Source organism: Convolutriloba macropyga, chromosome 5 (assembly GCF_964194025.1).
Source record: "Convolutriloba macropyga chromosome 5, txConMacr16.3, whole genome shotgun sequence".
Taxonomy (NCBI): domain Eukaryota; kingdom Metazoa; phylum Xenacoelomorpha; order Acoela; family Convolutidae; genus Convolutriloba; species Convolutriloba macropyga.
Genome location: NC_134472.1, coordinates 11,571,963 through 11,585,547, shown reverse-complemented (window position 1 = coordinate 11,585,547; position 13,585 = coordinate 11,571,963). Strand labels below are relative to the sequence as shown.

The 13,585-nt window shown below is 42.9% G+C and overlaps 1 protein-coding gene across 3 annotated transcripts in view; it reads left to right on the top strand.

The window, feature by feature from the left end:
• LOC142339798 (uncharacterized) overlaps nt 1–11,604 on the top strand; it is a 46,339-nt gene extending 34,735 nt beyond the window's left edge. For all 3 annotated transcript variants that reach the window (XM_075390070.1, XM_075390072.1, XM_075390071.1), the window contains exon 9: nt 11,330–11,604. In XM_075390070.1, coding sequence (XP_075246185.1) covers nt 11,330–11,380 — 51 coding nt within the window. In that variant the 3' untranslated portion in view covers nt 11,381–11,604. The remainder of the gene's footprint in view (nt 1–11,329) is intronic.
• The last annotated feature ends 1,981 nt before the right edge of the window (nt 11,605–13,585 follow it).

The window sequence follows — 13,585 nt, the reverse complement described above, 5'->3', positions numbered from 1 at the left end:
CATATATTTTCCTTGAAAAAACATCGAATTTGAAAATTTTTGGTCAAAATTTTGGAATTGATCAAATCGGGCTAAATACTAGTTATTGGAACGGGTAAAGTCCTATACGAAATAAAAAATCACGCGAAGCAAGAAAAAAATTTGAAAAAATTGACCAGATTTGAAAAAAATTGGGAAAAATTCTATCCGATCATTCTAGCATACTTATATAGTAGTTACATAGACTACAACGTTGTAAAAACAAGTTATAACTGGTGAAAATTGTACATTTAACATCAAGGTTCGGAGTTTGAGCAAAGCTCACATCAGTTATGTTGCAAAAACATTATATGATTTTTATATTAGCTGCTAGCTCACTGCATCACGCCATAAAAACTTTGCCTCAAGCGTTACAAGACCATTATAAAAAAGGAATTTACGCATTACCGGGTCTGAGTTTTAATCCTAACGCTTTGAAAGTCCGAAAAACAGCGCAATTTCAATTGAGTCACTTCTTCCGTGATAAAAAGAGGCTAGTTATATGGCATGATGTGGTGAACAATTCATTGTCCCGTCATCGCAGTAACAACAATAAGCCTTTAACACCTTCCCAGCTTATTGAAGTGCTTGAAAAGTATCAGGAGCGCATAGAAGCTATAGTGTATTTCCCCAGAGAGGAAACTCCTATTATTTACAATCAGCTCAAGCGTAGTACTCTAGTTACCATCTATTTAGTGAAAGAAATTGTGTCTAGACGTGAACAGAAAGGTCTTAGTTCACTTAAAGAGTACAGAGCGTTACACCAAAGCCTGCGCTTGAGCTGAAAACACTCACTATAGTGTCAGCCCATAAGAACAACCTCCGGTCCTTAATAACACGCTCCCGACCGAAAAAACTTCCAAAGCGCCGCCGTAAAACGCTCCACACCCGTCATGCGTTCGAGGAGGCGGAACTCACTCAAGCCTTTGATAACCTGAATGTCACTTAGTCGTGCGTTGTTTTGGGAGTCTACCCGCTGACTGGTGGTGTGACTTAGTTAACTCACGAGTTACGGGTTAGTTTAAGGTTCGTTCTCTCCGATAGCGCTTTACTAAACGTTTCGCTCTCCCCTTTCTTTGAGTTATTCACTACCGTCCGTTTTCCGCATGTTATCTGGTCTCATTTTTCCGTTTCCGTCCCTTTTGTTTCCGTGTCGCCGTGTTTCCTTCTATCCCCCGTTTATATCTTGTATGATGTAGTATGTTGAGTTTTGCTGTAGTAAATTTACTTTCTGCTAGTATGCTGGTTGGTTGTTTAGTCTCGTTCCTTGCTAGGGTGTGACTTAAGTTCATTCTGGAGTTACGGCTGGTTTGTTTCGTGACTTTCACCACACTTGTTTGCTAGCAATTTGTTGTAGCTTCATTAATTTTTGTAGTATGCACTTTTGTTGTCTGAGTATGATGGTTTGCTAGGGTGTGACTTAAGTTTGTTCTGGAATTACGGCTAGTAAATTTCCTGTCGTTTTCGACTTTTGGTTATACTACATCGTTGCCGTAAATTGTTTCATGTTTGATGTTTTGATGCCGTTGATAAAGCCCCATAATGTTTTGTGCTAGTTTACCTGGCAGTAGCTCCTCTCCTTCTTTCTAGGGTGTGACTTAAGTTTATTCTGGAGTTACGGCTAGCTTGTTTGGTTGAGTTTGTTGCTGTGGTCTGCTAGCATTGATCTTCCCGCCTCCTCGCTTGTGGTATACCGTCTCCCTCCCGTGCTATCCCGGCTTCCCGTCCCGTCGCGCGCTACCCACTCGACGTTCCCTTCTCCTCCGTACCGTTTTCCCGTTTCGTCGCGCGCCATCCGCCCGACGTTTCCGCCCCGCCCGTGCCATTTTCCCGCTTTGTCGCGCGCTCTTCGCCCGACGCTTCCGATTGTCCCTCCGGTTTCCCGTTGCGTCGTGCGTTACTCGTTCGGCGTCTCTTACCGTTCCTCCCGTCTCCCGTCCTGCCCTTTTTCGCGCTTCCTGCGCACCGCTCTTTCTTTCTTTCGCCGTGTACTATTGAACTCGACGAACATCTTTGCTCCTTGGCGGTTTGCTAGGCAAACCGTCACACTAGGGTTCGGTATAACCCATTTGTGTTGTGTTGTTGCATGTGTGTGTACTTTAAATTAGTACCAAATTAAACTTGTTGTTCCTGTTTTTCTTAAGATCATGACAACTTTGCAGGACAAATTTAATAAATTTATAGTGCGAGGGCAAAATTAGAGGCTGAACTAAATAACATTTATGATGAAATTAACAATGCTGTGGATAAGCAAGACAGGAAAGTTAAGATCGAACGTCTGATTGTGAAGTGCAAAGATGCTTTTACTAGAGTAGTTGATAAGAATGAAGAGGTCTTTGATCTGGCACAAAGGACTGAAGATCCAGATGCTGCCTGTAAGAACCTTGAAAAATGATTATAGACTGTAACAAAGAAAACTGATGAGTTCATTGCTGCTGCTCGAGGGTATATCAATTCGGTCCATGACAAAGAGACAGCAGAGCTGTATACCCCTCACCATTCAAGATCAGGTTCACATATGATTTCCTCAAAAAGATCAAGTCACCGTCAACGAGACTTAGAACTATCACGACTCAAAAGGGAGGAACTTGAGAAACAACATGAAGCAAAGCTTCGCATTGCTAGACAGCGTCTTGAAATTGAAAAACAAACAAAATTGCGGGTATTGGAAATTGAACAGCTTGAGGAGGATCATCGCAAGGAAGTAGCTGCTGCAGCCCTTGAGGAAATTGAGTTGATGACAAGATCATCAGCAGACGGGTCTGGTACAGGCAAAATGAGTGGGCTCTTTCGTCCAGTCAAGAAGTTCAGTCAAGAGCAAGAAACTTGTTCAAGATTGGGTTAATTCGTCACCGGCCGGGAACATGGCAGATGTTGCAAACGAACCGAGTTTGCACTTTTCTGGTTCCATCGCCCAATACAACCAAGCAATTGTCCTACGACCTTCTTCAACTCACCTTCCAAACTCACACTCCAATTTCAATACACATGGTCAAGTTGAGGCCAACATCAACCTCCCTGTCCATGAGCCGCAAGAACCAAGTAGTAGAACCAATGTAACCAATGATACACATGTTGCAAACAATATCATGCAAGAGCAGCAACAGCCTCAATATACGCCTCCATCACCCCCAGTAAACTTTGGTATGCAAACTCAACTAAACGCCCCAAACACAGCCCGACAACTGTCTCAAGCAACAATGCACTTCGATGGTTTACAGTTAGATCATCAATTCCCGCGCAGGGTGAGCAAGCCGGGACAGTTGAATTTAGTCAGCCCTCCGCGTTCACCACCTTTAAATACACTCGTTAATGCTCCGCTAGCACTTAATCCGCAACAAGCACACATAAAGGTACCAGCCCCCCCATCCCCCGTTCTAAACCCCGCACCACCGCATTTCCCGTTAATCCCAATAGCATTCCGCTTTCCTCCTTAGCCGCCACAAGCACTCTCACTACACGCCACTAACCCCGTGGCGAATAATGTCAATCTGCTACCCCATTCTCCGCCTGCACCAATTATTTCTTCCGCAAACGTTTTTGTACCTCAATTAATTCATCCACCAACCCCACAAAAGAGTTTTCAGCCCCAAAATTTTGTCCCTATAACCCATGCACCCCCTGCTCCTCCGGATCCAAATGTTTGGCGTTTTACGGCAGCAGTCCCATCTAATGCAGTACCACTTGTACGTACATCTGCAAACTTATACACCGAACAAACGGCCCCGTTAATCAACCCTCATATCACTACATTGCTCCGCTCTTCTCATGTACAAGCAGCAGCAGGCGCTCAAAATTACGTAACATCAGACTTCATGCAAGCGAATCCATTTAGTTCTTCCACAGGTACCGCCCCCACCTTTGTCACTCCGATCATTCCGCCAACGTATGGAGCTACCATTCCGAACCCGTTGTGTTGGGGTGGCCCGCCGCATCCCACACCTTCGGCTCCTTCTTTGGACACTGCGGATTTGATAAAGCAGTTGGCGGAGGCAATTACTTGTAAGAAGAACGATTCACTGCCCGAGTGGAAATTGTCACAGTACAATGGTGATCCACTGCAGTGGCACGAAGGGTTCGGACAATTTAAAAGCGCCATAGACGCACAGTCCTTGACTGATGATGTCAAGTTATTATACTTAAAGACCCTTGTAACTGAAAAAGCTAAAACCGCCATCGCTGAGTTCGCATACTGTGGTTTAATATATAAGGACGCACTTAAGACAATCGAACGTAAATTTGGCCAACCACAGGCAGTAGTCAGTGCACACTTAGACAAACTCAGCTCTTTTTCTCCATTAAAGATGCACAATAGTGATAACATCATAAACTATTCTGCAACAATTTCAAGTCTTGTTGGGGTCTTTAAATCACTTTCATATGAATCAGAACTTAAGAGCGCCTCACTTCTCAACACGGCAACACGGCTGTTCAAAAATTGCCGCCCAATCTGAAAGAGTCTTGGTCACTCTTCACAGTGAAGCAATATTGGGTTAAGCCAACACTCCTTGACTTCAACGATTGGTTGTTAAAGGAGAAGGCCGAGGCACATGATTTAATGAAACAAACTACATCGAAGGCAAGAACTGAGGATAACAACAACTCAGTTGTAAAGATCAAAGTAGCCTCAAAAACATTCGCTGCTAACACGCAAACCAAGGGCACTCAAAGAGCAACCTCAACATCGGCAACGCCTCCAACACCTCGCTGCATTGTGTGTAAAGGTAACCACCGCATCTGGGAGTGTAGGGTATTTAAGAAAAGTCTCCCACTCAGCGAGCAAAGGTAGTGGCGGAAGCAAAACTGTGTTTCTCATGTTTGAGAGAAAAGCATATGTTTAGGCAATGCACAAATCCCAGGAAATGCAGGAAAGACGGATGTGACAGCTCCCTTAATACACTTCTCCATGGAGCTGAGAGGGTTTATCCATCAAAATCCCCTTCAAATAACAACATCAGTAATTCTAATGCTGGCGCAAATCAAAGTAAACTTCCTAGTGTGCAATCATCGAGTAAGACCACCACTTTGTCATCTGTGAGTAATGTGAAAAGCCTCCTTCAGGTGACTGAATTACAGTTGAAGAGCTCCTCCGGTAAAGATACCACGGCTTTAGTTTTGTGTGATACCGCTTGCAGTAACTCTTGGGTGTCCAATGATCTCGCAAATAGACTTGGTTTGCACGGTACAGCATTGAAACTAACAGTCAAGGTTATAAATACCGAGGAGGTTGTAGACACTAAATTAGTTGAACTAATTGTGACACCACGCAACAACCAAGCATTTGAACCATTTAAAGTCAGCCCTTACTTAAAGGAAAATTTGATTGTAGGCACCGATGTCATTAACATTAAAGCACTTCAGGAAACATACCCGCACCTAGCAGTTCTAGACACAGTTACATATTGCTATGGAAACATCGAGATGATACTTGGACAGGATGTGTATCATGCCATCCGCCCGTTAGAGTACTTCGCTGCCGACGAAAATTCCTCGCCCTTCGCTGTTCGCTTGCCCATAGGTTGGGTTCTAAGCGGCCCTCTACCGTCGTCTTCAGGTTTAGTCTCGACTTGTTTCAAAGCTAATTTGGAGCAGGATTTTGAACTCGCTAGTCAGGTAAAAACTTGGTACGACATGGAGTCGTTCGGCGCACTTAAGCAAGTAGATCCACGATCCGCCTCGGATGCACGTGCGCATGATTTTCTTGAAAACACCACAGTGCATAATGGAAAAAGGTACAATGTCGGAATGCTATGGGCTGAAGATAACATCGAACTGCCCAACAATTATTTCTCAGCGCTTGTTCAATTAGAATATTTGGAAAAGCGGCTTGCGAAAGACCAGACTTTAAGGGAAAAGTATTCGAATACCATCAAAGAGGACTTAGACAAAGGCTACGTAGTAAGGGTCAAAGATGCTCATAATGTGGAAAATCGCTCAGAACGAGAGTGGTACCTACCACACCATCCGGTTGTTAACCCGAACAAGCCGGGCAAGGTCCGTAGGGTACTAAACGGAGCACATAAATTCCATGGCGCATCTCTTATTAAATCATTACTCACCGGACCTGACTTACTGCAAGACCTAATCTATGTACTCCTACAGTTCAGACAACATCCATTTGCCGTATCCTCCAAGTTTGAGTGTTACCATGTGATCGACCATCATTGCGCTTTTTGTGGCGGGAGGACCCCACATCAAATGTTGTTGTACACCAGTATACGCGCCACATCTTTGGGGCAAAAGATTCGCCCACCTGCGCCAACTACGCACTTCAACGCACGGCACGCGATAATGCTAAGGAATATCCAGAAGCTGCGAAAGCCGTCCTTGAGAACTTCTACATGGACGATTACTTGGACTCAGTGGAATCCCCCGAGAGGGCCCTCATTAGGTCGAAGGAATTGGTACATCTTCTCCATCTAGGTGGGTTCAAGCTTACTAAGTTTGTAAGCAATGTACCAGATCTGGCTGACCGAATTGATGGGTCTGCTCAATCCACTGAACCGAAGGTCATCGTTTCATCAAAGGAGGAATCAATGCACGTGCTTGGGCTTAAGTGGGATCGCGACAACAATACTCTGGTTGTGAGCAGGGGTACTAACAGCACCATCACGAAAAGTTTAACACAGCGCTTGGTCCTAAGTCTTATGTCAAAGGTCTACGACCCAATTGGTCTTGTCGCACCGTTCACTGTTGGTGCTCGGTTAATCTTGAAAGACATTTGGCGTGTCAATGGACAAAGTTCGGATGACGAGTTACCTAAAGACACAGTTGACAGATTCCTCGCCTCGTGTATTGAATTGCCGCCCTTAGCTGAAATCACTATACAGAGAAGTTACTTTTCAGGACCATTCCAACATCTTGAACTCCACATGTTTGGTGATAGCTCGCAAGACGTATTCAGTGCAGTAGGTTTTCTTAGGGCTCAAGTAACTTGCACCTCCGGGGAGATTATAACAGAGCTGGTGTTTGTCTTGGGCAAGGCCCGTCTTGGGCTGTCAACTTGTGTCAAAGGTCTACGACACAATTGGTCTTGTCGCACCGTTCACTGTTGGTGCTCGGTTAATCTTAAAAGACATTTGGCGTGTCAACGGACAAAGTTGGGATGACGAGTTACCTAAAGACACAGTTGACAGATTCCTCGCCTGGTGTATTGAACTGCCGCGGTTAGCTGAGATCACTATACCGAGAAGTTACTTTTCAGGACCATTCCAACATCTTGAACTCCACATGTTTGGTGATAGCTCGCAAGACGTATTCAGTGCAGTAGGTTTTCTTAGGGCTCAAGTAACTTGCACCTCCGGGGAGATTATAACAGAGCTGGTGTTTGTCTTGGGCAAGGCCCGTCTTGGGCTGTCAACTTGTGTCAAAGGTCTACGACCCAATTGGTCTTGTCGCACCGTTCACTGTTGGTGCTCGGTTAATCTTGAAAGACATTTGGCGTGTCAATGGACAAAGTTGGGATGACGAGTTACCTAAAGACACAGTTGACAGATTACTCGCCTGGTGTATTGAACTGCCGCGGTTAGCTGAGATCACTATACCGAGAAGTTACTTTTCAGGACCATTCCAACATCTTGAACTCCACATGTTTGGTGATAGCTCGCAAGACGTATTCAGTGCAGTAGGTTTTCTTAGGGCTCAAGTAACTTGCACCTCCGGGGAGATTATAACCGAGCTGGTGTTTGTCTTGGGCAAGGCCCGTCTTGGGCTGTCAACTTGTGTCAAAGGTCTACGACACAATTGGTCTTGTCGCACCGTTCACTGTTGGTGCTCGGTTAATCTTAAAAGACATTTGGCGTGTCAACGGACAAAGTTGGGATGACGAGTTACCTAAAGACACAGTTGACAGATTCCTCGCCTGGTGTATTGAACTGCCGCGGTTAGCTGAGATCACTATACAGAGAAGTTACTTTTCAGGACCATTCCAACATCTTGAACTCCACATGTTTGGTGATAGCTCGCAAGACGTATTCAGTGCAGTAGGTTTTCTTAGGGCTCAAGTAACTTGCACCTCCGGGGAGATTATAACAGAGCTGGCGTTTGTCTTGGGCAAGGCCCGTGTTGCACCTATGAAGGTAATGACAGTTCCTAAGTTGGAATTACAAGCCGCTCTCCTCGCTGCCCGTTTAAAAAGGGAAATCTGTCGAGCATTAACGGTTACTGTGGACAAAGTCTTTATGTGGACAGATAGTACCATTGTCTTACAGTGGATAAACTCAACCAATAAACACCCAATCTTCATTGCAAATCGTTTCAGTGAAATCCTGGAGAACACCAGCGTTGACCAATGGAACCACGTCGCCACTTGTGATAATCCGGCAGATGCTCGCACGCGTGGTGTCCGCTGAAATTTTGCAATCAAGTAGCTGGGTGGGGGGTCTTGACTTCTTGAGAACTAAGCAATTCCCTTTCGTACCAAATACTGACGTCGTTGATAACATCAAGCTCGGCGTTGTAACTAAAAAACAAGAAGATGACACCATCTCATCTCTAGCCCCATCCGTAACCAAGCCCCCTAAGGAACAAAGCATTAATCTAAACCCGTTTGATAAGTTCAGTTCTTATCAAAAATTACTTCGTGTCACCGCATATGTGCTCCGTCTTTTACCATCTCATGAAAGCTACCGTACCGTAGACGGCAGAATAGCCGACCCTGTTGAGCTTGACGAAGCCGAGCGTCATCTCTAGTACTTGGTTCAAGGAGAGTCCTTTAATACTGAAAGAAAGGATCTTCTTGACAACCAACCCGTTAAGAAAGGCAGCCGCATTGCTCAGTTTACTCCGTTTATTGGACCTCATGATCTCATCCGTTCCTCTGGTCGACTCCGACGGCTAGTGGAAATTGACTTTGACACTAAGCATCCTATCGTGCTGGATGCGCGTCATACTTTTGTTAAACTGTTTCTGCGGCATACTCATCTGAAGAACCATCATCAGGGCATCAATTACATAAGGTCAAAGGTACAAGAACGTTATGCCATCCTAAAACTACGTTCCACACTGCGTTCCATCAAATCAAACTGCGTCTTGTGTAGAAAGTTCCGCGCAGCAACCATTCAACCTATCATGGCAGACCTCCCAAAGGAGAGACTCGCATACCAGTCTCCTCCCTTTACCAACACCGGGGTTGATTACTTCGGCCCATTCTACGTCACAGTTCGTTGGACTACCGAGAAGAGGTGGGGATTTCTCTTCACTTGTCTCACTACTCGTGCTGTCCATGTTGAAGTTGTCCTGTCCATGGACACTAGTTCCTGTGTAATGGGAGTTGAGCGGTTCGTCTCCCGTCGGGGTACTCCCGCTATGATTTGGTCGGATAACGGTACGGACTTCATTAAAGCGGAGAAAGAGCCCCGTGAATGTGTGGAAAAATGGAATACGCTTAACATCGCTGCCGAACTCGCCAATAAGGGCAATAAGGGCATCTGGGAGAGGTTAGTTCGTAGTTTTAAAAGAGTACTGTACACTATCCTCGGTACGCGTCGACTCACAGATGAGGTTTTGAACACTACTTTTTGTCTTGTCGAACACGCACTAAACTCACGTCCCTTAACGCCTGTAAGCGCCGACCCGTTCGACATAGGCCCAATAACACCTAATCATTTTCTACTCGGTAATCAAGCAACCGGAATTCCAACCATCGTTGGGGTCGACGAGTTTGATCATCGTAGGCGGTACGCCCGTGCACAGTCCTATGCCAATGCAATTTGGACACGTTGACTTAAGGAGTATGTACATGCGCTGAACCGTAGATCTAAGTGGCAGACGCCTGCCGAGCATCACCTCAAGGTTGGTGATTTAGTTTGGATCGTTGAAGAAAACAACCCAAGGGGTTACTATCCAACCGCTCGGATTGAAGCACTCCGTTACGGCTCCGACAGCGTCGCCCGCTCCGCAGTCGTACGCACGTCGTCCGGATCGCTCATCCGCCCACTCGTTAAGCTTGTACCAATCCTCGCAACATTTTCTTCCGGGCCGGAGGATGTTGCTGAGTAAATAAAAGAGCAGCGAGGATTGAAATGCGCTATTTAAATCTATCCTGTGAGAAAGCATTACGTCATAATTTCTTAACCATGTAAGCCTTACAAAAAGAATAAATGCACACAAAATACGTTCTATTTGGCATAGAAAGCTCGGAAAAAGTTCGTTTAACATAATTTTCGTTGAGCCTACTAATATACTGAATCGATTGCGCTCTTTTTCGGCTTAATATTTTTATGTTACGAAAACGTATCGGTGACCAATCTGAGCCGAAAATCGGCTCAGACAAAATACCTGTTAGCCAATACAACTAGATTTGCCGGGCCATTTAGAGGTGCTTTTTTTTGCCTTGATGTGTTCCAATACAGTAGCTTTATCGTGGTTAATAAATTGAACAGTTTACGATTGTGTGTTTTATCACCTATATTCGTTTTTGACTAGAGGAGCAAGCGAGAACGCGCAATAATGTTGAATGGCAACTACGGTTTGTTCTGTTTCAAGCAGAACATTGTATCAAGACTTTGCTGGTTTTATCAATTTTAGATTAGTATTGTTTTGTATGTGCGGTTTGAAATAGCGAAGAATAATGTCTCTATGCTCGAATTTAAAACGTACGAAATCGTCAGTTTTGTTCTAAAACCGTAGGAAATTGTTTCCAGGGTAATTGTCAGGCGTATAAATTCTTCAGTTACTTCTGTACAATTTAACAGTATTGTTTGTCACGCAGTTCAAGGTACGAAAGGTTTAATATGAGCCACATTAAATGTATAGTTCTTCGGGAAATATACTCATAGAGATGAACTTTTATAGAACAAAAAGACTATTTCCTACTATTGAAAACCAAACATACCGACGACAACCAAGAAAAACGTGAACGTGTTGATGGTTTTTGCATCTTACTAAAGCCAAACAAACCGAGCATACCCCCAAGGCGCTCAAGGCTGCCATTAATACCATCGCTCCCCGCCGGTTGTTGTTTGAGATCAATTCGTCCAACATTAGTTTGTTGTGTGTGTAATTTTACAATGCTAGATTTGATAACTCCAATTCGCAAACACATCACTGAGATCTGACAGGTCATCAATAGGCCTTAATTAATAGCCTATTCAAGTGATGCCTTAAAGCATTTGAAGATACTTTCAAAATTCCTCCATCCTTCCACAAAAAAAAATCCTTTATCAAAATTAACAATTCTCAAATTCTTTTCAAAATTTTTTATTGCAGTGAAATCCAAAAAAAATCTTTTATTTGGTGTAAATTATGATAGCATTTGCTCATGTCACTCCAGATTTGTTCAGTTGTTCAGTTTTGTTTTGTGTTCACACAGCATGACCCGGAGACACCTGGATCTTCTACAAACCATCAGTTGGGCTGTTAGGCTACAATGGAAGAAGCTAAAGAGAGCGACGAAACAACCAAAGGGAACAGTTTTCCAATTAACTTTGTGCCGTATCTGATTCCGGTATAAAGTTATAACGTAAGTGGACGTTCAAAACCCGCTTTTACAATTCCAGAAACAACTTAGAAGTTTGAAAACAAAGAAAGGCGGTACAAATGATCTTTATTGTGAAAGTAGTGAAATGAATTGCAAGTTTTTGATAGCTCTCATTTTTGTGAAGTTTATCGAACTTTCGTTGCGTCATAATTTTAAACGATGGTTGAGATGTTTAGATATGTACTAGAACTGTTATATTAGAAGCGACAACGGCAACAATGTAAAAATGTTGCAATCTTGATGGCTTTTCTACAAGCGATTCTCTGGCTAAATTCATTTTAAAAAATTGGAATCTATTCTGTTCCGCTTCCCGCGTGTTTAATTGCTCTTGAACGTAGTTCATAGCAACTATTGTAAACGTGTGTGTCTTTTTTATGCAAAATTTTCGCTTGAAAATTTTGACTTTTCGAGTGACTTTTACGCCCTTGACTTTTTGCATTTCGCGTGATCTAAAATTCTCTCTCAATCACAATTTCAAGCAGCTGAACTCAATTGGCGGCAATTTAATACTAAAAGTCAAATAAAAAAAGCGCCGAAACTGGTGTCATTTTTTTACTTTAAATCTTAATAGTGGTATATGTTAACCTATAATGTGGTTATTTGAAGTCCACTATAGAACTTCTTAGTCCCATTTAGGCTGCCCCCCCCCCCGACTGAAGCAGGCTGCAATTGATTAGAGCTCCCTCTAGTCGTTCAAGAGCAATTCTTCCGACGTTTAGTCGGTTATGTTTTTTTGCCCCCACCCCCCGTTGTTAGCAATCATATGTTGTTATATAGCATGTCATGTCACTTTGTAAAAATATGGCGGGTGCGCCAAGAGCGGTGCGTAAAAGTTATATATAAATATATGCCCACGAAGCTGGGGGGGGGGGGTTCAAAATAGATCCTAAACTGAATAGATCCGCATGAAAAACTCAATTAAGTCGAGGTTGCGCAATTTTTTCAGTTAGCTGTCTATAACAATCATTTTGTGGAAAATCTGGTGGAGCAAAGAGTTCAAACAGCAATCTGATCATACATCCGCCGTTTTAAATGAGTTATAACGGAGACAGTTTGGCAGCTGTTGAGTTAATTAAAAAGAATGAAAAGTCATTAAAGGAAAAAATTTTGAATTGCTTAAAGTAGTTGTACGAAAATACTTACACAGCGTTTACAATTGACTTTTTCCATGAAATGATAATCAATTGGCCTTGACGGGAAAAATATAAAGACAAAATTATGTATTTTAAAACGTATCCAATTTAATCAAATTCAATGAAATCTCTTGTAATAAATTTAGAGTAAAAAGTTTTCAATACTTTAGTCAGTAGGTAACATTCGTACTTATTCTAAATCTTCTGATATGCACTGCATTCATTCTGATTGAATGCACTAATTATATCAAAAATTGCCATTTTTGGCTGTTGAATTTGAGTGGCGCATCAGATGAATTAATTAATTTGGTCATCAGAATATTAAGACACGTTATACACTCAACACGAACACATGACGCAGATCCGATTGGTCATCAAAAAGGCTTACAAGGAGCCTAATCTAGTGATGCCTGATGTTTTGTGCTTTTCTTTTAGATTAATCTTTCACTTCTCAAGTGACCTTTTTACACACCTCTTCTTGATTTTTGAGTGATTTCAATTGTTCTCACTCCGAAATAAAGTTTTTTGTGCAAGCAACACCAGTTGTTAGATAGATACTGATAGGCCCCTGAAAGCCGAGTGGTTAATGCCTCTGTTGAAACTACAGAATTTGAATCATGAGGTAGCGCTTTTTGGTTACGAATCTTCTTTATGTTTCCGCACCCATAAAAAAATTATCGAGGCTACAACCCCTCAATTAAATTGCGCCAACTGTCATTCGAGTAATTTTTCCGATGTTATTTGGTTGTGTTTCAATCTTAGCAATTCTCCATTATTTGTTTAAAAATAGGAAAAATTTGAACTGAGGGGAAAAAGGAGAACTAAATGAAAGGGGAAAAATTAAACTTTGAAAATACTGCAGCCAGTTGCGCTACTAGATGGTTTCATGGATTTGTATGTGCTTTTCTTGACAGCTTTTCAAGTTCAACAAAGGTTATTTTAAATTGATATTCTC